General features: G+C 45.0%; 1 protein-coding gene across 2 annotated transcripts in view; it reads right to left on the bottom strand.

Moving 5' to 3' along the window:
- dnah7 (dynein, axonemal, heavy chain 7) overlaps positions 1-26,574 on the bottom strand; it is an 816,199-nt gene that overhangs the window by 445,705 nt on the left and 343,920 nt on the right. For both annotated transcript variants that reach the window (XM_085985836.1, XM_085985837.1), the window contains exons 35-38: positions 25,895-26,092; positions 13,723-13,878; positions 10,497-10,665; positions 2,301-2,427 (exon numbers count right to left, since the gene is read on the bottom strand). In XM_085985836.1, coding sequence (XP_085841962.1) covers positions 2,301-2,427; positions 10,497-10,665; positions 13,723-13,878; positions 25,895-26,092 — 650 coding nt within the window. The remainder of the gene's footprint in view (positions 1-2,300; positions 2,428-10,496; positions 10,666-13,722; positions 13,879-25,894; positions 26,093-26,574) is intronic.

Below are 26,574 nucleotides of genomic sequence, written 5' to 3'. Positions count from 1 at the left end.
TCGGCCGAGAATGTATTTGATGATGATGACACCCAATACATTGGCAACCAACTAGAGGAGGCACCTCAACAACAAGAATCAGAGACCACTGAAAGGCGTTATCCAAGCCGAATCAGAAAGCCTCCTGAGAGACTGAACCTTTGAACTGTTATACCTGAAGTTATATATGTATATATGTTATGTTTATTTGGGGATATGACTGTTAAGCTAAAAAGGGAGGATTGTGGTGTATGTAACCTGTTCCACCTTAAGAGAACTTAAGCCTGGTCCACCTTAAGAAAGGTACTACTTTCTTTGGCTGCTGTATACGTAATACCGGTGGTGACCACACCGGTATATAAGCACAGTGTAATAATATTGCATTCAGTATAGTCCGACCTCCAACCAGTAAAGACCTGTTGAATTTACTCTTGTGGTCTGTGTAGTAATTCTCACTATAACACACAGACTTAACAAGATGAGCACTTGAAATGCCATAGCATACAAGGCTACGAACCAAGTGCTGGAAAATGGGATTAGAATAGACAGGGCTTGATGGCCAGTGCAGACACGGTGGGCTGAAGGGCCTCTTTCTGTGCTGTATAACTCTATGACTATGTGCTGTACACATTTACTATTTCTAACTGGTTTCCACACCTCTAAAACAAGTTTGGGATACAGGTTTTAGCAAAATATCTGCAAGGTGTGCAATAAATTAAACAGAAAATAATTCATAATAAGTACAAATCTGCAAAGTTATTAAATTAGGTGAGAGTGGCCAGAGAAAGACTGCCTATTTTCCTGCCAATGCAGCTAAGATCTAGAATGCAAAAGACCTGTGAATTAAACTTGTGTATCATTAATCCATATTGCTGTGCCATCCCTGGTAAAGGTACTTGAGTGTTTTCAAGATGCAAGTTAAATACCTCCATATAGATTTTAAAGCTAATTCTCAAAGTTATCAGGAGGGATTAAGGCACTGTCTAAGCTCACTCAAGTCTTGATTAAGTTTAGAGATGAAGGGGATGAATTTCCTCGCCACCTCCAGCACATCAGCAGTGCTGAAATGGTTTTGACAAATTTATTTGTGAGGAAGGTCTGGCGGAAGCCAATTCCGCCCGACTTCCACATATAAACAGTTTGCCCCAAGTGTCCTAGCGCTTCTGCAACTCTCCCACGACTTGCCCGCTGAGTTGCAACTGGCCTCATTTCAGTATATCAAAGTGAGAGCCAGAGTTTTCTAAAGTTAAACTGCTGCTGTGCACCAATTGGCATGGGAGAGATGAAGTAAGAGATGTGGGAGTATGAAACTGTTAAAGTGGAGAAATGATTTTTAGAGTTGTGCATGTCAGTAATTGTTGTGAGGGGAGCTGTGTAACCATAGTGCAAGATGCCGAGTTGGAGCCCCCCTTAACCAAAAAGTATTGTGTAGGGTTAGAATTGGGAGTGTTGTTTTAAGAGGGTGAAGAGTATGCTGGTGCCCAGGGTGGGCAAGGAAGAAAAAGGGAAAGTGTACAATGTTTCACATTACCTACCCTGCTGAAGAGTGTCATTTCTTGCAGCACTGTTCTGCAGTCCTGGGAGTGAGTGAGTTGGCAGTCAGTGCCATTGCCAGTGCCACCTCCCTCCAGGTGACACAAGTGATAATTATGGGAGACTTGGTGGCACCCACACCCAGGAGTCTCTACGTTCTGCTTTCAATACCCTCCAAGATGGCTTGGAAGTCTGAATGAGGGAAGTTGTGCATTCATCTCCTCTGCCTTGGTGCCATGTCCTGGCACTTGAGTATTCATAATTCTATTCAAGTGTAAATATTGGTAAAGCATTCAGTGAAACAATTTGAGAGAGAAATTAAAGAGCCAAGCACTGTTCCTGTTTAACCTCCTTTTCCTCCAATGTGCTACTAAAGTGTGCAAACTGAACAGTGCATTGAAATGCTGCACAGATGTTTCCCCCTGGTTCAGCTAATACACTGGTTTTACACCAGTTTTCCATGAATACCTGCATCGATGGATATGCAAATGAGCAAACCCAAGAAACTCATGTATCACTCTCTAGAAGCCACGAGCGGATGGTACATTTTTTTTTAAAGGTGCAACAGCAGTTTGTCATTTCGAGAAAATTCCAGTCCAAAGAGTGAAAGCAAGAGAGTAAAAAAAAGAGAACATTATTTAAAACAGCATTTTCCCATATCAATCTAAACCTTTCCTGTGCTGACATTTTTAAAGAACTGAGATAGATAAGGCGGGTAGTTATTTAAAAGTGACTGAAACGCCTGCTAGTTCATTCCAACATTTAAGTCTTTAAATAGCATAATATACCTTAGGCAAAACTGCCAGTCAAGGATCCGAGAGAAAATGGTATACATATTTTTGTCATCAAACTCGTTAATAGTCACAGTGTTAAAGTGCCTCATGAATCGAGGTGTAACTGGGTTTCGACCACCACCTAAGAACAAAATAATTTTGCTATTAACACAGCACAACTTGTAATAAAACAACAAAGGAGACTGTGTGGCATCATACGTTATTTTTCTGGGACCTCTCTATGCTGGGTACAAAGTTCCAAGTGAAGTGACCTTGGGGCAAACACTAACTACTTCCTGTTGCACAAACTGGCATTAGGTTGACAGTGCCACTCTGAAAGGTCAGAAGGATTACTGGTGTGGGAAATGGAAACAAAGGCCGGAATTTTCTGGGGTCCGTGCAGGCGAGAATGGAGGCGGGTCAGGTGGGAAATTTGAAAAAAGTAGGAGCAGGTCGGGAACCCACCATCATCCCGCCCCCACGTGCCTTTCCCTCGGGTGCGTTTGTCAGTGCAGCAGCGACCCAATCGGCAGAGGCAGGCGACCTAATTGAAATCATTATAACCTTGTTTACAGACACTTATGAGCCTTTTCCCCCTACATTTTAAATTTCCCTGCACAGCCACGGGTTTCACGCAGCTCAGGAACCATGTCTATCAACCTGAGGCAGGAGCTAAGAGGCCATTACTCCAGCTGATTACTTGACAGCATCAAATGTAGTTTAAAAGCTCCCACCTGACAGCTGATCACTTTCCTCAGGCAGCCTGCAAGTCTTTCCAGCAAAGTTTCCACCCAGTGTCACCTCATTGGAAGAACCTCTCTCACCATTGACAGATTGCTTCTGTCAACTCTACTTGACCTGCCATCTCTTCTATCAGCATGGGTGCCATTTATACTGTCTCACCTTGGTCCTCAGAATCTGACCACGATGAGCCCCAATACCAGCAGCACCAGGCACACTAGCAGAACCAACAACAACACCACCAACATTCTCCTCAACACCCTGATGCTCCACGGGACAGAGGGCATCAGCGCAGGGCTCCTCCATGCCGGAGGCGATAACCCCAACACAGGCTATACAGGCAGCGGATGAGCCCCGGGACATTGCTGCAGGAGTTCCTCAGGGCAGTGTACTAGGCCCAACCATCTTCAGCTGCTTCATCGTGAGTGGGAGTGGAGCGGAGAATTAAAGCGACAGGCGACCGGAAGCTCGGGGTCACCCTTACGGACTGAATGGAGGTGTTCCGCAAAGCGGTCATCCAATCTGCTTTTGGTCTCCCCAGTGTAGAGGAGACCACATCGTGAGCAGTGAATACAGTATACTAAGCCCTTTTACCTCCTCCCTTCCCACTGTCCAGGCCCCCAAACACTCCTTCCAGATGAAACAGCGATTTACTTGTACTTCTTGCAATTTAGTATACTGTATTCGCTAACTCTGTTTCTCTCTCCACAGATGCTGCCTGACCTGCTGAGTATTTCCAGCATTTTCTGTTTTTACTAAGGAGTTCCACTTGCGTGATTCTTAACTATTAGACGCAGATAGAATTGAGTTGTTGGATAAATTTGTTTTCCTCTTCTGGATTTGGTTTCGTGTTTATATTTGTAGAGAAGTGTGGGCAAGACCCATAAGACTGGACTGAAGGCAATCGGATGGTGGTAGTAAGGTCGGTGTTGATAAGGATTGTGGGACAGTTGATGTATTGGGGATGGGAGAGTTGGTTCTTGTGACGCATCCTTAGATGAACTGCTCTCAGAGCTCTAGCAGCTAGGGGCACTGGTCGTTGATGTTTCACCTGTTCTTCCTCCTCCTCATGCACCTCTTCCTCCTGCTGCTGCACTTCTTGCTGCCCAGGTGGTGGTAAGGGCTGGTCCCTCATGTTGGCAAGGTTATGCAGCATGCAGCGGATGACAACAAATCTGGATACCCGCTCAGGATATCTGGATACCCGCTCAGGATATCTGGATACTGCAAAGCACCTTCTGAATGATCCAGGCAGGGGAAGTGTTGTTTGAGCATGCCGACTGTCTGCTTGATGATATTTCTGGTGGCAGCTCAGCTCTCGTTGTAGGTCACCCCTGCAGCTGTGCTCATTTTCCAAGTCAGAAGGCGATAGCCCTTGCCGCCCAGTAGCCAGCCTGTAACCTGACAGGCTGCTTGGAATAAAGATGGCACAGAGAACTCATGCAGGATGAATGCATCATGACTGCTGCCAGGAAAGTGGGCACAGATCTGCATGATGCACTGCCTGTGGTCGCAAACAAGCTGGGCGATGAGGGAGTGGAATCCCTTTCTATTCAGAAAGATGCCAGGATGGTGATGGGGAGCATGCAAAGCAATGTGGGTGCAGCCTATGGCACCTTGCACCCTGAGGAAGGCTGCACTGCAGGTGTGAAGCCTAGTGCTCTCTCATCCTGCTTCACTCTGTCGATTGGGATGTAGGTGTTTCTTCTGGTGTAGAGATACTCAGTGACCTCCCTGATACAACAGTGGACTGCAAACTGGAAGGTGTAGCCGATGCCACCTGCTGCAGTCTGGATGGAGCCTGTTGCTTAAAAGTTAAGGGCCACAGTTACCGTGACAGCCACAGGCAATGCTATGCATGCCCTGGTTCAAGGCTCGACTTGTGGCTGGAGCAGGAGATAGCTAAGGCGCCTGAGACATTGCTCCTCAGTGAAGTTCAGGTAGGAGAAAAGCTCCCTGAAGACCCCCTATGGATATGGCCTCCTATGCAGTGCCCTCCTCCTCCCTCATTGCAGCTGCTCCTGCTCTCTACTGTCTTCTTGCCTGCTCCCCCTCGTCCTCCAGCCCCAACGGCAGCATTACCAGACCACCCATGACTGCAGTAAAACTGTTTTGAAAACAGCCAAAAGCAGTGCAGCACCAGAAAAACCATATTAGATGTAAAAAAATCAGATGTAGAAGGGAGAAACTATGCCAAAAAATGCCCAAAAGTTAACCAATGGCCTAAAAGGACAAACCTGTATGTAGTGGATGAGCACTTTACATAGCACTGCTGAAGGGTGCTTGCTAACTGTTAGCGCCACGAGATGCTGAGTGAGTTTCTCACGTGGTGAGTTAGTCATTGAAGCAACCCAATTTCACAACAAGCGTAGGATTCTTATTTAACTATTTTAATGATCTTTTAACATACTTCTGGTGTGGAAAGAATAGTTTTGGCGCATGCCCTGGACACCTATGAGGAAGCATCCAAGATTATGAATAGTTAGGCATCTTTATATTTCCATGGTCCCACTGTGTCTACTATTCTTGCTTCCTTTGGGAAAAAGATCACCTGCTTGCACTAATTGTCTGCCAAAGCATGGTCTGGCCAACTGCACCCGCAGATGTGAGGGTCCCAGTTGGTGGACATAAAACATCTTTTCTACAGCTTAGCTCATCTGATATGGCTTTGTAACTGTTCCTTTTCTTCCAGGACCTCAGATAGGGGGATTTCCACTAGGAAACCCATTGGCCGGAATTTTCTTTACTAGGGAGGGTCGGGTGCGGGCGGTCAGCATGGTGGGTCACGACCCTGTTCTTGCTTCCATCCCGCTGCAGAAATCAATTTTGCACTAATGGGGCCTATTAAGCCCACCCTGCGCATTACCCAGCCCTATTAAATGGTGTGGGTCTGATGATATCATCGATGACATGTTTTCAGCCAGGATATTTAAAGGAGCCATTGCATTTGAAGCTTCATCTAGGAGTGTGGAGCCACTGCACTGAAGCTTTGATTGCTCCAAACACTTGGAGACATGGCTGCACAGAGGCAGAGGGCTGCATCCAGGTTCTCTGATGACTCCCTCCATATGCTTGTGGAGGGAGTGAGAGCATGTAGGGAGGTACTCTTCCCTTTGAATGGGCCGAGGAGACCTCCCGAGGAGACAAAAAGAGCCTGGCTCCAAATTGCAGAGGAGGTCAACAGCAGGGATGTGGTCAGGAGGACTTGGGTGCAGTGCCGGAAATGTTTCAATTATCTCATTAGATCAGGAAAGGCGAGTACAAAGCCACACTCAACTTCATCCTGCTGTGCCTCTCATCACCTCCCCATCACTCTGCCTTCCCAACCTTATTACTCACACCAATATACCTTGCACCTATCCCTCTCTATCTACATTATCATATCCCCATCTTACTAGCCACCCCTCACACTCACCCTCATCCTATTGCAATCATACCAACTAACAACATGCAAGGAGGCCACCTGGCATTGCTACCCCACTCCATCATAGTATCCCTCTAAAGATGTAACCCATCCATTCCTTGCACTCAGTCCATCACTCTCACTCAACCTTCTCTTCTTTCCCTCCTTGCAGGAAAAGAGAGCCCACAATAAGAGAGAGAGGGAGAGAACGGGAGGTGGGCCTCCATCATTTGCCACTCTCACAACAGCAGAGGAAGCTGCATTGGAAGTATCGGGAGTGGCCGAGCCGCTGGAGGTGGGAGACGGCGAGAGGGGGACATCTCAGCAACCTGGTGACAGAATTACATATCATTCAGCTACATGGCATATATCAGTCACTCATATGGAGGCTGATGTCAGCAGCCACTGAATGGTCATCACGTGCATAATGGTATCTGTACCTATTCTTCATATGGCATATCTAACTCATCTCTTTAGTCTCCGACAGGTCCATCAAGAGCCACCACCACTGTCCAGGAGGAAGAGGAAGATGACTCCTCAGAGGAGCCTCCAGCCTCTGAGGGCGCACCGACACCAGACAGAAACGCACCCCGCACCAGCGCAGAGACAAATGCCTTGGTGGGTCCCACACGAGATAGAATAGTGATGTCACCGGGTCTGTCACATGTCACAAGTAAGCAAAAGAGCAGATGATGGAGACAGGGACAGCAGTGGAGAGTTCTCACCAGAGGGCGCAGGACACTCCCAGCTCTGCTCAGCTGCATGCAGACGCTGAGCCTCGGGGACCATCCAGAAAGAGGGCAATCCTGGAGGTGCAGGAAGTAGTGCAGGGAGCTCTGATAGGTTTTGCAACCGCAATGTCTGCAAATGTTCAGAGAGTGAAGGAGTCCATTTCCAACATGAGCACCATCGTGTCGCAGGCGAAAGCCACTGTAGGCTCTTCCATGGATAGGATGGTCACCTGCATGGAGGAGCTAATGCGCCATGAACATGAGCACATGGTCTCTATGGAGAATAGATGGTTATCTATGGAGAATAGATGGCAGAGGCTCATAGACATCCTCTCTAGGAGAGATGTCAGTGTAGATGTGGGTCCTCATGGCCCCACTGATGTGCAGCAAGGTGCTCTCCAGATCCTTGCTAGCAGGGAAGTGCAGGTGGCCCATGAGAGGGATGATGGTGAGAGGGGACATGGAAGTGTGGGCTCCTCTCAAAGCGCTCACAATTCTGCCCCATTGCCACCGCCTCAGTCAGAGCCCTAGATGACTCCTCGGACAGCGATGGCCGAGTCTGCCCCTGCACAGTCGCAGAAGGAGCAGACTTTGGCGGGGCATCACAGGCGTCAAAACCCAAAGGATGTCCGCCAAGAGTGTCAAAGCAGTCACAGCAGGAAAGTGAGCAGGCTGCCTCTACCTCTGCTGAAGCCACAGGGGTAGCACCTCATGGAAGCACGTGTAAGAGAAAGATGACACACAAGTAGATTCACAAGGGTAGCCACTTGGATGCTTTAGTCAATGTTAATGTCAAGTTTCCGTTAATGTAATGTCAACCATAAAAATCTTTATTTTCACCACTTTCTGGTCTTGGACAAATTTGTGTGCACCTTTGGAAGTGGCTTAGTGAGTTGGAGTGAATGGTGAGCCATAACGGTACCTCCAGCAATGGTGGTCAGTGTGAAAGGAATGGCTTAGTCATTGTAGGGATGCTTTATGGTGTTGTTATGGAGTGTTGCCAACCTGGCGAAGCATGTGGCAGCTATATGGGTGTACTGCATAAAGTTAAGTAAATCTGGCCATGATGAGCCCATCCCTGGCCTCCCGGGCAGCAATGTGCTGATGAGATCTGGCCCGCAGGTTCCTCCAGCTCCTGCTCCTCCTCCTCCTCCTCCTCCTGCTCCTCCGCCTCCTCCTCTGAAGAGGCTGTGCGCTCAGTGCCTTGCTCCTCATGCAGCGCTGATCCTCGCTGCTGTGCTGTGTTGTGCAGGGCGCAGCAGACCAATACGATTCTGGAGACCATGGCTGGTGTGTACTGAAGGGCTTCTCCAGATCTGTCAAGGCATCTGAAGCGCATTTTGAGCATGCCTATTGTCTGCTCTATGACACATCTGGTGGAAATGTGGCTTTCATTATCTCTCTCCTTGGCCTCAGTACTTGGTCTCCTCAAGGGTGTCATGAGCCACATCTTCAGTGGATAGCCCTTGTCTCCAAGCAGTCAGCTAGAACAGTCTGTTTGGAGGAGAGAAGAGCTGAGGGAGGGTGGACTGGCGAAGGACGAAAGAGTCATGGCAGCTGCCAGGGAATTTGGCACACACATGCAGGATGATCTTCCTATGGTTGCAGAACAGCTGCACATTGAGGGAGTGGAAGCCCTTGCGGTTGACAAAACTCCTGTGTTATGATGGGGTGCCCTGCTGGCCACATGTGTGCAGTCAATGATGCCCTGCACCCGTGGGAAGCCAGCCAGAGTTGCAAAGCCAAGCGCTCGCTCAGTAACACTGGCTTCATCAGTGGCAAAGTTGATATAATTGGCTGACTTGACAAAGAGGGCATCAGTGACCTGTGTGATGCATCTGTGGGCGGCCGACGGCAAGAAGCCGCAAATGTCTGCTGCAGATCCCTGGAAGGAGCCTGAGTGACTTTGATAGCCACAGGTAAAGCATGTCCACCCACTCCTCTGGGCTGCAGGTCTTGCTCAAGCAATGTGCAAATGTCTGCGATGACCTGTCGCGATAGCCTGAGCCTTCTTTGGCACTGCTGCTCCATCATGTTGAGGAAGCTCATCCTCCACCTGTATACCCTGTGTTGGGGGTATCGCCTCCAGCGTGGTGCAGCCCTGCGCTGATGCCCTCTGTTCTGTGCAGCATCAGGTCATTGGGGAGAAGGTTGGTGGTGTTGTTGGTGCTGCTGGTATGCCTGGTGCTGCTGGCGTTGGGGCTCATCATGGTCCAATTCTGAGGACCAAGGTGAGACAGTAAAAATGGCACCCATGCTGATGGAATAGATGGCAGGTCAAGTAGAAATGAGAAAAGCAATCTGTCAATGGAGTGATAGGTTGTACCAATGAGGTGAGACTGGATGGAGACTTTGCTGCAAACACTTGCAGCCTGTCAAAAGAAATGTATGCTGGGAATGCAGTCAGCAACAGCAACTGCCTGAGGAAAGTGATCAGATGTGAGGTGGGAGTTTTTATCGTGCATTTCATGCTGCCATCTAATCAGCTGAAGCAATGGCCACTCAACTCCCGCCTCAGGCTGACAGACATGGTTCCCAAGCTACGTGAATTCTGTGGGCAGACAGGGAAATTTGAAAGGTAAGCTGAAAAAGGTGTTAAGGGTCTGACAACAAGGTGCTAATGGTTTGAATTAGGTCACCCGCCTCTGCTGGTCGGGTCGCTGCCGCACCGACAAATGCGCCCAAGGGAAAGGCGGGTGGGGGCAGGATGACAGCGGGTTCCCGACCCGCTCCAACTTATTTCAAATTTCCCACCCAACTCACCGCCGATCGCGCCCGCACACACCCCAGAAAATTCTGACCATTGATGCCAGGATAGATCCTGCACACCCAAATGTCAGGATGATACCCTGCCCCCCATTGTGTATGTTAATGAAGCACCCAGATATTTGAGATGGGCACTTCCAACACCACTACTTCCCCCACCACCACTCCCCCACCCGGCAAGGAACTCTGCCAAAGCACAAAGTGGGCAAAGTTCTGGTGGTCTACTCATTTTCCACTATCAACCACCCAATCAACAGCAATGGAAAATCCAAGTTTATGAGTAATGCTTTCAACGAAGGAAAATATATCACTACCAATATTCCCTCTAATTTTGTTTTTGGGTGCACAGCCCATTCGAACTTCCCTGCATGTGCGGTTTTTCTATTGAGAAACCGGCAAGCGGCCTGTGCGGTCGCGCAGCTAAACAGGAACGTTGATCACTACCACCTTAGTTCTATCAATACTTTTAAGACTGTTTGTTACTGTCATCATTTTTCCAACTCTTCATAAATATTTACAATTTGTTTCTTGTCGATAGCTCTGGAGCACCTATATCCCATGACAACTCACCAGGTGGTCCCATTGCACATATAATTTGTATGTCCACAAGTTTAATTGCGCTGCAGTCTTTTAGGTCATACCAGTTCCAATGGTCTAACCACTGACGTAGAAGTTCAACGGGTGGCTGAGCACCAAAGACTTCTCGTTGTGGCATGTTCACATCATCCACAAATACAACCTGGAAAAATAATAGCATAGAGTTAAATATGAAAGATGCCACATTTCAAGTTAATTTGCAAAGTCCTAAACTTTCCCTAATTATCGCCAATCATGTTTCAGATAATCCGCAAAAATGTAGTATCACACATTACTGTATATGATTAATCACATATGTAATCTGTCAGTTCAATTTGTAATTGTAGCTGATATTTTGTGGTGTTGCCCACTAGCAAATTTACAAAAACATCCAGGGGAAATTTTCTGGTTGGGCATTCTGGACATAGAACCTCACCTGCAGGAATGCATATCAGGAAATCAAACACAGCCTTTGATTTTTCATCCATTAATTTTAATAGACAGAAATCACATGCCTGACATACAGTAAAAATATTATACACTTTACTGAAACTCAAAACTGGAGGGCTCACAAATAAAACATGGTGATGTTATTTACTCCCCACTTTACAAAAGTTCCTTAAGACATGAGTGAGTACCTTTGTTTGTTCTTCACTCCCAAAACTTTCTATTCGGTTATAATCCCTGTCCACAATTTCCCAATATCTGCTCCCAGCAGATGAGGATCTATGCTGGGAGCATGCAATTGTAAAATATATTATGATATTTACTATATTACAGGAGTAACTTTCCATCTTTGCACTTCCAGTGGGCAAGGCACTCTGCCAGGAAGGCAAGTCAGAAAATTACCCTTTATACGTATTTTACTGCTATACAGTAGATGATTTCCCATGGCATTGCTCACTGTAATCATGAACCTGGAGCATGGTTTCTGATGTTTATCACAATTCTGCAGCAACCTAGATGCAACAGTAGTTTGTCTATTGCTGTAACACAGCAAATTTACTGAAGCAATAAATCACATGCCTGACATACAGTAAAAATATTATACACTTTACTGAAACTCAAAACTGGAGGGCTCACAAATAATTATTTACTCACCACTTTACAAAAGTTCCTTAAGACCTTTGTTTGTTCTTCACTCCCAAAACTTTCCATTTGGTTATATATATATTTTCATCTTCCCACAATGTATTTGCAATAATTGCTTAATATACAAATACTGTAATTTATTCATTTATTCTGTTTCCCTCCTTTTCCAAAATATTTCTCAGTTAGATATGAAAATATAAAAGATATATTTATCTCCCTCTTACCTCCCACAGTATTTTTAGAATTCTTGCTAAAGCTGTAGTTGTTTCAATCCTTTGCCAAGGAGATTTTTCCACTGTTGAGGCTACAATGAATGGGACCTTGAATAGGTGTTCATTCATTATGGTTCAGGCCTGACTCTAGTTGTAGTGTCTGACCTCAGCATTGAAGTACCGTATAAATATTTCCTTCCAGATGCAGCAATATATGAATCCATCCCAGCAATACAAAAAAAACTCATCTCAAACATTTAATGGCTTGAACTGCTTCAAACACTAGAAAAATCAAACAATTAATTCTGTATTCCCAGTGGGGAGCAGTGCTCAGAGAGAGAGTGCAGTGTGGGAAATCACAGGTACACGGCTGTGAGTTTTCACCCATTAAAATGAATGGACAGAAAATCATAAAAATTAGGAGCAGGAGTAGGCCATACGGCCCTTCGAGCCTGCTCCACCATTCAATAAGATCATGGCTAATCTTCGACCTCAACTCCACTTTCTCGCCTGATCCCCATATCCCTTGATTCTCCTAGAGTCCAAAAATCTATCTAGCTCAGCCTTGAATATACTCAATAACACAGCATCCACAGCCCTTTGGGGTAGAGAATTCCAAAGATTCACAACTCTGAGTAAAGAAATTCCTCCTCATCTCAGTCTTAAATGGCCGACTCCTTATCCTGAGACTATGACCCCTAGTTCTAAACTCTCCAGCCAGGGGAAACAACCTCTCAGCATCTGCCCTGTCAATCCCCCTCAGAATTTTATATGTTTCAATGAGATCACCTCTCATTCTTCTAAACTCCAGAGAGTATAGGCCCAATCTACTTAATCTCTCCTCATAGGACAACCTTCTCATCCCAGGGATCAATCTAGTGAACCTTCATTGCACCACCTCTAATGCATGTATGTCCCTTCTCAGATAAGGAGACCAAAACTGTACACAGTACTCCAGGTGTGGTCTCACCAAAGCCCTGTACAATTGTAGTAAGACTTCCTTAGTCTTGTACTCCAACCCCCTTGCAATAAAGGCCAACGTGCCATTTGCCTTCCTAATTGTTTGCTGTACCTGCATGCTAATTTTCTGTGTTTCCTGTACAAGGACACCTAAATCTCTCTGAACAGCAACATTTAATAGTTTCTCATCATATAAAAAAATTCTGTTTTTCGATTCTTCCTACCAATGTGAATAACCTCACATTTACTCACATTATACTCCATATGCCACCTTATTGCCCACTTACTTAACCTGTCTATATCCCTTTGCAGGCTCTTTGTGTCCTCCTCATCATGCACATCATGGTCTGTGCACTCCCTTTTCCTGACTGGGAATGTTGGAGCACAGATCCAGCCCTGGTTGGCCCGGTTGCTGTGTGATAAGGATTGTCATGGTGCATCCTGAGGATTGTATTTTTCATCCTTTTCCTGTGGAAGTACTTACTTGCATAACACATCACACTCTCATGCAAAATGTATCAACAGGACAAGGAACTCCCTGTTCCGGTTGAAAGTGTTTTCTGCCTAGTTGCTATGTGACATGGGTTTCCACAGTACACACTGGGTATTATTGTTCTGCAGCAGAAGCATCAAAATTACAACTGCCACAATGCATCACTCACACATGCATCCTGCAGCTCACAATTCCATTTGAAGAATCAAGCTCTGAAAAAGTAGAAGCATTCAAGTCCAGACAGAGCAGCAGGCCTATCGAGAAATATTTTGCAGTATTTCTAACAATCAACAATTAACTTTGTGGGTAAGATTGCTATGGTTTTTTTTGCCTGATTTTCTCCTGGTTTTTGACCATAGAAAATGACAATGGCAATGTAAACCTCAAATGATCCTTATCTATACTGCCTGTTTAGCACCTTTCTAATTATTTGGTGATTATTGTAACAGTCTTAATTTTATACCATTTTTTTGCCTAGAGGTGGACCAAAAACTCCCTTCCTTCTTTTGTCCAGCTTAGACATGATGATATTCTGAGTCTGGGCAGCAGTAGTTTGGGCTGAGAAGTTAATCAGCAGTGGTTTGTAAATGTCTTTGTTCAGATGATTTAATAGGAAATCCTGAAAGAAAATATTACAAAGCTTGTTATTGCACAACACATACATTTCAATTTCCAATATACAGCTAAAAAAAGCTCATAGCTAAAATTAATGGTCTTTTATACCACTAACATGTAATTATCCTTCAAATCACCTAAAACATAAAAGTTTACAATCCACTGAATTCAATATTTTTAACACAATCCTTAAGCAGAGTACAAGATCGATAGCAGAATATATTGCATTATGTAACTTCAATTATGTGTTCTGTTCTTTTTATACCAGGAGCAAGGTGATTGGCTGATGTTATAATATTTATGGTAATTCACTGTAGATGTATAAAAAATGCTAGCCATCTTTAAGAAATTAACTCCTATAGGGCAGCTCATTCACTTGCTGGTGTGCCTGTTTCATTGGGCAATAAGTACTATAAGAACATAAGAAATAGGAGCAGGAGTAGGCCAATCGGCCCCTCGAGCCTGCTCCGCCATTCAATAAGATCATGGCTGATCTGATCCTAACCTCAAATCTACTTTCACTCTCCATCCCACCCGAACCCATGTGATCTCCCGGGAGAGGCGAAAAACCAGATAAAAAACCCAATGTGCCAATTTGGGAGAAAAAATCTGGGAAATTCCTCTCCGACCCATCTAGGCGATCGAAACTCGTCCAGGAGATCACTCTGTCCCTGTATTTCCTACAGTACTTACCTTCTGTAAGAGGTGATCTCCACCCCAGCCAGGAACAGGCCCAATTTACTCTTGAGGGACTCCTAGCTGGCAGCCTGTTCCCGAGGTCTCCACTAATCCCTGTGAATAGAACCATGTCCTGAAATCTAACATAGAATTAGAACACAAGAAGTAGGAGCAGGACCAGGCTACACGGCCCCTGGGCCCGCTCCGCCACCCACAGGGCCATGACCGATCCGAACCTAGCCTCATGTCCGATTTCCTGCCCGTTCCCCATAACCCCTAATTCCCCTTACATCTAGGAAACTGTCTATTTCTGTTTTAAATTTATTTAATGATGTAGCTTCCACAGCTCTCTGGGGCAGCAAATTCCACAGACCTACCACCCTCTGAGTGAAGAAGTTTCTCCTCATCTCAGTTTTGAAAGAGCAGCCCCTTATTCTAGGATTATGCCCCCTAGTTCTAGTTTCACCCATCATTGGGAACAGCCTCACCGCATCCACCCGATCAAGCCCCTTCACAATCTTATATGTTTCAATAAGATCGCCTCTCATTCTTCTGAACTCCAATGAGTAGAGTCCCAATCTACTCAACCTCTCCTCATATGTCAACCCCCTCATCCCCGGGATTAACCGAGTGAACCTTCTTTGTACTGCCTTGAGAGCAAGTATGTCTTTTCTTAAGTATGGACACCAAAACTGTATGCAGTATTCCAGGTGTGGTCTCAGCAATACCTTGTACAACTGCAGCAATACCTCCCTGTTTTTATATTCCATCCCCCTAGCAATAAAAGCCAACATTCCATTGGCCTTCTTGATCACCTGCTGCACCTGCATACTAACTTTTTGTGTTTCGTGCACCAGGACCCGATCCCTTTGTACTGCAGTACTTTCCAGTTTCTTGCCATTAAGATAATAACTTGCTCTATGATTTTTCTTGCCAAAGTGCATAACCTCACACTTTCCAGTATTATATTCCATCTGCCAAATCTCTGCCCACTTACTTAGCCTATCTATGTCCCTTTGCAGGTTTTTTATGTCCTCCTCACTCACTACTTTCCCTCCCATCTTTGTATCATCTGCAAACTTTGATATGTTACATTCGGTCCCTTCCTCCAAATCGTTAATATAGATTGTAAAGAGTTGGGGTCCCAGCACTGACCCCTGCGGAACACCACTAGTTACTGATTGCCAGTCTGAGAATGAACCATTTATCCCAACTCTCTGCTTTCTATTAGATAGCTAATCCTCCACCCATGCCAGAATATTACCCCCAATCCCGTGATTTTTTATCTTGAGCAATAATCTTTTGTGTGGCACCTTGTCAAATGCCTTTTGGAAGTCTAAATACACTACGTCCACTGGTTCCCCTTTATCCACCCTGTATGTTACGTCCTCAAAGAATTCAAGCAAATTTGTCAAACATGACTTCCCCTTCGTAAAACCATGCTGACTTTGTCCAATTAAATTATGTTTATCCAAATGTCCCGTTACTGTCTCCTTAATAATCGACTCTAAAATTTTACCAACCACTGATGTTAGGCTAACTGGTCTATAGTTTCCAGCCTTCTGTCTATTACCCTTTTTAAATAAGGGTGTTACATTAGCAGTTTTCCAATCTGCCGGGACCTTTGCTGAGTCCAGGGAGTTTTGGAAAATTATTAACAATGCATCCACAATCCCTACCACCACTTCCCTCAAGACCCTAGGATGTAAACCATCAGGTCCAGGGGATTCATAGAGTCATAGAGTTTTACAGCACAGAAAGAGGCCCTTCGGCCCATCGTGTCTGCGCCGCCTTAAGTCCCATTATTTTACCGAGTACCACTTCCTTAGTGATTTTAATCGTATTTAGCTCCTCCCCCCCAGAGCCCCCTGTTTGCCCAGTATTGGGATATTCTTAGTGTCCTCTACTGTAAAGACTGTTACAAAATATTTGTTCAGCCTTTCTGCCATCTCCATGTTTCCCACCATTAATTTCCCGGTCTCATCCTCTAAGGGACCAACATTTACTTTAGCCACCCTTTTTCTTTTTATATAACTATAGAAACTATTGACGAGGAAGTCGTGAAAAAGCAGTTTATTCCACTGTGGGGCCTACGTAAATAATTCTTTGTAGCTGTATCAGCACAGCTTCCAAAACCCATCTTTTTTCTTTGCTGGGAATTGCAGTGTCCAATGGATTTGGTGTGCTCACCTGTGTGCCAGATCACCTAGCCCACATTCATGGCTGGTGAGGCTCTGTGCCACCAACAGAGCCTCATAAAATCAGGACCAACATTTGTGCCCAAATGCAGAGGGCAATAAGAAGCCCAATATATGAAACAATAATTTTCACAATTCAGATTTGACAGTGCATAGAATCCCCATTTTGTAAAAAAAACAAGGGGGCTCAAGTCACATGGGCCTCTCAAAGATAGTTTCATTGGAGAGAAAGGGATTTATTCTTTTATATCTCCAAATTCATCACTGCCTTAGCACTGTGCATATTTTGGCAAGAGTTATAAGATGCTTGACTCTCTAAATGTGGCGGGTCTATCAATTGTCTATTTATATAGTGTTCTTTTGTCCACAAGTACAGTGAGCTCAGATGCTCCACCATGGCCTGGGGGCAGGACATTAGGAGGGAGGTTTCTAAGGAAGATGGGGAAGTACGTATGAACTGCCATCTTTAAAATTACAACTTACAGCCAACCACAAGATAAGATTGAATCACAAGATAATTATGGATAATTGATTCATCTAGGGTATCCTAATGTTCCCCCAGTTCAGCAACCTAATATGCACCCGTCCATTTGCATGCAAATGAAATTAATGTCAGGGAATAATGGCTCTGCCGTATTTGTACTGTTTTCCCCCAATGAATACTGGATACTGGGGCTGCTTCTTAGGCAGAGGGGACCTAGTAGGAGTCATAGTCCACAGGCCTGTGGTAGCACTGTCAGAGAGTGGCCATGTACAGGCCACAGCGGCACCACTATACATTTGCAACAGAAAAGAATGTGGCAGTTCAATAGCTGCTTTCTTCCTCCAGCTGTGACAGGCCCCTGAGACTTACTGCAGAAAATATCTACTCCCAGTTTTATACAGCTCTGTGGTGGAGGCTGTGGAGCTCACCTCTTGCATTAAATTATTCCAAGTCCAGAAATTCAGATGAAGACATGGGAACATCTGTGGGGCAGGTGCAAATCCTGCCATGCTGGAGGTACAGCCCCTTCAGGAAATGCAATCCTATATATTCTCTCTTAACTGCAGCAATAAAGCCTCAGGACATATGAAATTAAAACTTGCAATCAGCAAAGTTCATGTACAAACCCTTAACATGCTCATACTGCATTCCTGTGGGCACTATTTCTATGCAGCTATTTTTACTTTAAATAGGCTAATACACATGTTAAAAATAGGGCACACAGGAATGTAGTACAAGCATATTAAACATTCATAACTGAGCTTTGTTGATCGTTGCTTCTATTCTGTGAGCAATGGCTCATGGCCAGAATGCTACAAAAGGTCTATATTAAATACAGTTTCTGGAATATGACCTAAGGATAATTCTACAATCCTGTACTTCTAGCAGTGAGTCTCCACTTGCGGGAGCATGGGCTCAAGACTGGGCTATAATACTGTAACCCCAGTTCTTGGACCCCTGCCCCCTGTGAACATGGCTCCATGCTGGAAGCATCGGATCTCGGAATCACTCCTATAGGGTGAATTATTCTCAAACACTAGGCAGATAGAGTTATTCTCGTAGCAATTTTCTAGACCAGATACAATGCTGATAGTTCCAATTGTTTTGTATGCATTGTTGTTTGTATAGTTATGGTTCAGAAAGAAATGATGGACAGATACAAGGAGAGAAGGGATACTAAAATCTTCAGGAAATAAAAATTGAAGCCCATGGCAGTAAAGGGGCAGTGGCTGTGTAGATACAAAATTGGTTAAAGGACAGAAAGCAGAGAGTAGTGATGAGTCGGTGGGTGAGAAATTAGGCTTTTCAGCATCCATTTTTTGGGCGCTATGAGTACCCTTAGAGCTCGAAAATGGTGTCCGCGGCACACAAGCACACTTGTGGGGCAAATCGCACCGGGCGCCAGATTGCTGCAAGCGTTAGTGCGTGCAATGATTGTCCGGCGGAAGTATGAAGAGCAGGGAGATCATGATGTTAAACACCGTGCAATGCTGATTTGATGCCAGCGGTCACATTTTGGAGTTCAACGCTCCAGCCAATGCCCTCTCTTAACCTCGCACAGCTGAACTCGCACTCAGGTAGGATCTGCCACCAGCGCTATTTAAAGGGATCATCAACTACCTACAGGTTAGTTGCTGGTTGATTTCTTCTGGCTGTTGCTGCGATTCTACAAGTGTTTGGTGCTTTTTATAGTTGTTTCAAGTTGCAAAAGTCTACAAGGAGTGCTGTGGCAGGTGCTGAAGGACTTTTTGCTGACTTCAAGGCTTTCTGCATAAATCACTTGCTCCCAGACATGGGTGCACGAATAGACATTCCCCTTGGAATACAGCATGACTTGAAGAATGAACAGGGCAAGCTGCTGGAAGAGGGAGGAGGAGGAGGGGGAGAAGGGCTCTCAGCAGGAGGCCATATCAGCCCAAGGTGTTCAGAGAGCAATTGTCCTACCTGAACCTCAGCGAGGAACAATGTGCGAGACATCTGCGCTTCAGTAAGGACATCCTCACTGAAATCTGCCACCTGCTGCAGCCACAACTGAAATGTCAAAGCAAGGCAAAGGACCACATTGCCAATGGCTGTGAAGGTGGCTGTGGTGATTAACTTTCATCCATCTGGCTCCTTCCAGGCTGGAGCTGGAGATATTTGCAATATCTCACAGTTTGCCATCCACTGTTGCGTAAGGTAGGTCACTGAGGCTCTCTATTCAAAGAGAGCTAACTACATTTCATTCTCTCTTGCCAGAGACAAGTAGGCAGAGTGAGCATGTGGTTTCACTGGGATTGCAGGCTTCCCCATGGTGCAGGGTGTCATTGACTGCACGCGCCGCACGTCAACTCTGCCCTATACCGGAACTGAAAGGGATTCAACTACCTCAATGACCAGCTGGCAGCAGAGTGGGGCTATAAAAGCCTCAGAGACCAGGTAAGGCCTCACAGCGTCGGCGGGAATCCTGAGCAGCAGAGCGGGGCTATAAAAGCCCTAGAGACCAGGTAAGGCCTCACAGCGTCGGCGGGAATCCAGAGCGGCAGAGCGGGGCTATAAAAGCCCCAGAGACCAGGTAAGGCCTCACAGCGTCAGCGGGAATCCTGAGCGGCAGAGCGGGGCTATAAAAGCCCCAGAGACCAGGTAAGGCATACCAGTCTCCAGTCTCGGAGGGAAGGAGAGAGGTAAAAAGTAATCCAAGTGTGACGTCACCAGAAAGTGGGTAAGTGATTGGTTGGTGAGTATTTCTCCCTTTTGAAGCTTAATCTCTTTGGTTTATAGTTTCTAAGGTGTGATATTCACCATCTAGAATCGGGGCAGAGGGTATTTAAGAATAATTTAAATAAATTTAATTAATTACATAGAATGGGAGATCAGGTGATGTGTTGCTGCTGCAATATGTGGGAGCTGGTGGACACCATTGATGCTCACGGTGATCACATTTGCAGTAAGTGTTGGCTGCTCGAGGAATTCCGGCTCCGTGTTGAAGAGCTGGAGTCCGAGCTTCAAACACTGAGACACATCAGGGAGGGAGAGAGTTACCTGGACTCTGTGTATCACGAGGTATTCACACCAATTAGATTAATTAATTCAGATGTAGTCCGTGGCCAGGGTCAGGATGGTGTGACTAGAAGTGAGGCAGGTACGGGGATCCAGGAGGTAGTGTTGGAGGAGCCGCAGCCCTTGCACTTGTCCAACAGGTTCGAGGCTCTTACTCCCTGTGAGGTTGGGAACAGGGACTGCGGGGAGGATGAGCAACCTGGCCACAGCACCGTGGAGCAGGGGGCCATTCAAGTGGGGGGAGTTAAAAGAAATGTTGTAGTGGTAGGGGATAGTATCGTTAGGGGGATAGATAGAGTTCTTTGCAGCCGAGAGCGAGAGTCCCGAAAGCTGTGTTGCCTGCCCGGTGCCAGGGTTAAGGACATCTCCTCTGGACTGGAGAGAAACTTGGAGTGGGAGGGGGAGGATCCAGTTGCCGTGGTCCATGTTGGTACCAACAACATAGATAGGACAAGGAAGGAGGTTCTGCTGAGGGAGTTTGAGCAGCTAGGGGCCAAATTAAAAAGCAGAACCACAAGGGTCTGGATTATTATCTGAGCCACGAGCAAATTTGGCTAGGACAAATAAAATTAGAGAGTTAAATGCATGGCTCAAAGACTGGTGTGGGAGAAATGGGTTTTGCTTCCTGGGACACTGGCACCAGTACTGGGGCAGGAGGGAGCTGTTCCATTGGGACGGGCTTCACTTGGCCAGTGCTGGGACTAGAGTCCCGGCGGATCATATAACTAGGGCTGTAGAGAGGGCTTTAAACTAACTAGTGGGGGTGAGGTTCCTAGAGAGCAAATAATAAAAATGACAACAGAGAAGGTCATAGACTTAGGTAGCAGTGGGGAAATTGAAAACCAGAGCGTGTCAGGAAGGGGCAGGAGGTATGGAGTAAAAGGTAAAGTAATAAAAAGGGCAAAAGCAGGAACTAAGTGTCACAAAACATCTTTGAAAGTTCTCTATCTGAATGCACGTAGCATTCGTAACAAAATAGACGAGTTAATGGCACAAATAACTACATATGGGTATGATCTTGTGGCCATTACAGAAACATGGCTGCAGGGTGACAATGCCTGGGAATTAAACATACCAGGTTATTTAACGATCAGGAAGGACAGGCAGGAAGGAAGGGGAGGTGGGGTGGCTATGTTAATAAAGGAAGGAATCACTGTAATACAGAGAAATGCTATTGGGTCAAAAGATCAGGATAATGAAACAGTTTGGGTGGAGGTAAGGAATAATAAGGGGAAAAAACACACTAGTGGGCGTAGTCTATAGGCCTCCGAACAGTGGCAACTCTGTTGGATGGAGTATCAATCAGGAAATAGTTGAGGCTTGTAATAAGGGAACATCTATAATTATGGGGGATTTTAACTATCATATTAATTGGACAAATCAAATTGGGCAGGGCTGCCTTGAGGATGAGTTCATTGAGTGTATTAGGGATGGGTTTCTTGAGCAGTATGTAACTGAACCGACCAGGGGGCAAGCAACCTTAGATCTGGTCCTGTGTAACGAAACAGGATTAATTAAAAATGTCCTAGTAAAGGATCCCCTTGGAATGAGTGACCATAACATGGTTGAATTCCATATTCAATTAGAGGGTGAGAAGGTTGGATCTCAAACAAGCGTGCTAAGCTTGAATAAAGGAGACTATGAAGGTATGAGAGCGGAATTGAGTAGAGTGGATTGGGAAAATAGATTAAAGGGTAAGACGATACATGATCAGTGGTGTACATTTAAGGAGTTATTTTACAACTTCCAAAAAATATATATTCCACTGAGAAGAAAAGGGTGTAAAAGAAAAGACAGCCATCCGTGGCTAACTAAAGAAATTAAGGATAGTATTCGACTAAAAACAAGGGCATATAAGGTAGCCAAATCTAGTGGGAGGATAGAGGATTGGGAAAACTTTAAAAGACAGCAAAAAATAACAAAAAGATTGATTAAGAAAGGGAAGATAGATTATGAAAGTAAATTAGCAAAAAATATAAAAACAGATAGTAAGAGTTTTTATAGTTATATAAAAAGAAAAAGGGTGGCTAAAGTAAATGTTGGTCCCTTAGAGGATGAGACCGGGAAATTAATGGTGGGAAATATGGAGATGGCAAAAACACTGGACCGGTTCTGGAGGAGGTGGGACCTGTACAGGCCGGACGGGTTGCACCTAAACAGGGCCGGAACCAATATCCTCGCGGAGAGGTTTGCTAGTACTGTTGGGGAGGGTTTAAACTAATTTGGCAGGGGGATGGGCACCAGGATGTAACATTAGAAGGGGGAAATAAAGTGCTCAAAGAATTGGGAGAGGTAGAGAGCACTAAAGTAAGAAATAGTAAGGTATTAGGTGGGGTCAGACTAAGAGAGAATGCAGGATGGTCTAAGATGAGTATACAGTGTATGTATGTAAACACACAAAGCGTAGTAAACAAGGTAAGTGAGCTACAGGCACAAATATCCACATGGGAACATGATGTTGTGGCAATAACTGAGACCTGGCTCAAAAAAGGGCAGGATTGGGTATTAAATATTTCTGGTTATAAGGTGTTCAGGAAAGATAGGGAAGGAAAGGTAGGAGGTGGTGTGGCAGTATTGGTTAAGGAGAACTACAGCTGGAGAGGGAGGGTGTCCTGGAGGGGTCAAGGACAGAATCTATATGGCTAGAGTTAAGAAATAATAGAGGTACCATTACAATACTAGGTGTATTCTATAGACCACCAAATAGTGGGAAAGATATGGAGGAGCAAATTTGCGGAGAAATTACAGAGAGGTGCAAGAACAATAGAGTAGTAATAATGGGGGACTTCAACTATCCTAATATAGATTGGGTTTATAATGGTGTAAAGGGCAGAGAAGGTGAAGAATTTCTGAAGTGTGTTCAGGAGAACTTTCTTGATCAGTATGTTTCTGGCCCAATGAGGGAGGAAGCATTGCTGGATCTGGTTCTGGGGAATGAGGTAGTTCAAGTGGAGCAAGTGTCAGTAGGTGAACATTTAGGGAACAGTGATATACAGAAAGGTCAGAAGAGAAGTGAAAAAGAAAACATGAGGGGCAAAGAGAGGGTATGAGAATAGAATGGCAGCCAACATAAAAGGTAATCCAAAAGTCTTCTATAGGCATATAAGTAGTAAAAGGGTAGTAAGAGGAGGGGGTGGGGCCGATTAGGGACCAAAAAGGAGACCTATGCATGGAGACAAAGGGTATGGCTGAGGTACTAAATGAGTACTTTGCGTCTATCTTCACCGAGGAAGAGGATGCTGCCACGGACATAGTGAAGGAGGAGATAGAGGAGACACTTGATAGTATAAAAATTGATAAAGAAGAGGTATTAGAAAGGCTGGCTGTACTTAAAGTAGATAAGTCACCAGGAGTGGATGGGATGCATCCAAGGATGCTGACAGAATTGAGGGCGGAAATCGCGTAGGTACTGGCCATAATATTCCAATCCTCCATAGATGCGGGGGTGGTACCAGAGGACTGGAGAATTGCAAATGTTACGCCATTGTTCAAAAAAGGGTGTAAAGATAATCCCAGCAACTACAGGCCAGTCAACTAACCTCGGTAGTGGGTAAGCTTTTAGAAACAGTAATCAGGGACAAAATTAACAGTCACTTGGATGGGTGTGGATTAATTAAGGAAATCCAGCACAGATTTGTTAAAGGCAAATCGTGTTTAACCAACTTGTTCCAGTTTTTTGATGAGGTAACAAAGAGGGTTGATGAGGGTAATGCGGTTGACGTGGTGTACATGGACTTCCAAAAGGTGTTTGACAAAGTGCCTCATAATAAGCTCGCCAGCAAAGTTGAAGCCCATGGAGTAAAAGGGACAGTGGCAGCATAGATACGGAATTGGCTAAGTGACAGGAAACAGAGAGTAGTGGTGAACGGTTGTTTTTTGGACTGGAGGAAGGTATACAGTGGTGTTCCCCAGGATTCAGTTCTAAGACCACTGCTTTTCTTGATATATATTAATGACTTGAAAATGGGTGTACAGGGCACAATTTCAAAATTTGAAACTGACACAAAACTTGGAAGTACAGGAAACTTTGTGCTATCTGGAGGTGAGCGATCCAGCAATCTGGCGCCACCGGCAAAAATCAGCAGCCGTTTTTTATTCTTTTTGTTTGTTGTTTTTGCTTTGTTTGAACAGTCAAGCTGTGCAAGGTCTGTAGCTATAGCAACAGCTTCAGCTACAGAGCTTTAGGGCCACACCCGAGTGTCATAGAGTCATAGAGTCATAGAGTTTTACAGCACAGAAAGAGGCCCTTCGGCCCATCGTGTCTGCGCCGCCCATCCATCCCTGTCCAGTCTAATCCCATTTTCCAGCATCCAGTGTTTAGAAGCTGTTGCTAAGCAACAGTGTTTGTTGTCAAATACGGAGATAAGAATCTCCATATCTCTCAACATTAACTCTGTAGAGTACGGCAGTTTTGAGGCAACGGCAGCAGCTCGGTCCCGTGGGTGCCGGATAGCACAAAGTTTCCTGTATAATGATCAGTGAGGAGGAGAGTGATAGACTTCAGGAAGACATAAACAGGCTGGTGAAATGGGCGGACACGTGGCAGATGAAATTTAATGCAGAAAAGTGTGAAGTGATACATTTTGGTAGAAAGAATGAGGAGAGGACATATAAATTAAAGGGTAGAATTCTAAAGGGGGTGCATGAACAGAGAGACCTGAGGGTATATGTGCACAAATCGTTGAACGTGGCAGGGCAGGTTGAGAAAGCAGTTAAAAAGGCTTACAGGATCCTGGGCTTCATAAATAGAGGTATAGAGTACAAAAGTGTGAAAATTATGTTGAATCTGTATAAAACACTGGTTCAGCCCCAATTGGAATACTGTGTCCAATTCTGGGCACCATACTTTAGGAAGGATGTGAAGGCATTAGAGAAAAGATTTACGAGAATGATTCCAGAAATGAGGAACTTCAGTTACGTTGATAGACTGGAGAAGCTGGGGTTGTTCTCCTTGGAGCAGAAGAGATTGAGAGGAGGTTTGATAGAGGTGTTCAAAATCATGAGGGGTCTTGACAGAGTAGATAGAGAGGAACTAGAGGACACAGATTTAAGGTGATTGGAAAAAGAACCAAAGGCGACGCAAGAAAAACTTTTTTATGCAGCAAATGGCTAAGATCTGGAATGCAGTGCCTGAAAGGGTGGTGGAGGCAGATTAAATTGTGGCTTTCAAAAGGGAATTAGATAAGTGCCTGATGGAAAAAAATTTGCAGGGCTATGGGGAAAGGGCGGGGGATTGAGACTAGCTGATGTGCTCTTGCAGAGAGTCGGCACAGGCTCAACGGGCTGAATGGCCTCCTACTGTGCTGTAACTATTCTATGATTCTATACTTATCCAAAATAACAATGCTGTGCTCTATTTCATTTCTTTAATGGTGGTACAACTGTCATCACTGTTGCACTGTACAATCCTCCTCTCCTCTCTAATGTAGCGACTGAAACTTCATTAATTTAAAAAATAATCCAGTATTACTGCAACCTAGTGATAATAACCAGTTTTTAAAATAAAAGAACTTGCTATTTTAATTTTTTAAATATTAGCGACAGTGTTACAAATGTTTTATCAAGTGATGTAATTGATTAACTTTATTTTATTAAGCTACTTGTTTCAACAGAACACTTACAATAATGTAGACACTTTTCCCTGTTCCGGTTGGACCCACAAACATAGAAGGTTTTTGGTTTGTTGTCAAAAGATTCATCAATTTCATGTAACGAACTGTATCTTTAGTTGGCACAATAATTTCAGTGAACTCCGCATCTTTTGGAATGGGGGGAACAGAATTCAATGCTTCTGTCCACAGTTCCCATATCCCTGATCCCTAAGAATGAAATTTGAAAAAGTTAAAGCTAAATTAGGTGCAGTAAACCTGTTATCGATCAATAAAAGTGCACCGATATGGAGGCAGATAAAGCAATATTGGCTTTCACATTCCTAGGCCAAGGTAACTTAATTTTATGGTTATGCAACTTGAAGGTGCCAAAATTCCAGGAGTCTTGCTTTGCTGGTGGAAGCATGGCAGGAGTGTTTCTCCCATCTGCCCTTGGATACAAATACTCAGGGCTGGTGGCCCATCCTTGTAAGGGCGCATCAGAGGAGCCAGTCCCAAAAGCAGCCAGGAAAATTGAAACACAGAAACATAGAAGAAACATAGAAGATAGGAGCAGGAGTAGGCCATTCGGCCCCTCGAGCCTGCTCCGCCATTCAATGAGATCATGGTTGATCATCCAAATTCAGTACCCTGTTCCTGCCTTCTCCCCATATCCCTTGATCCCTTTAGCCTTAAGAAATATATCCAACTCC

Source organism: Somniosus microcephalus, chromosome 4, assembly GCF_052327205.1.
Source record: "Somniosus microcephalus isolate GS21.2 chromosome 4, FLI_Smic_1.0, whole genome shotgun sequence".
NCBI lineage: Eukaryota > Metazoa > Chordata > Chondrichthyes > Squaliformes > Somniosidae > Somniosus > Somniosus microcephalus.
Note: the sequence above shows the minus strand (reverse complement) of the source record. Positions and strands in the feature narration are given on the sequence as shown.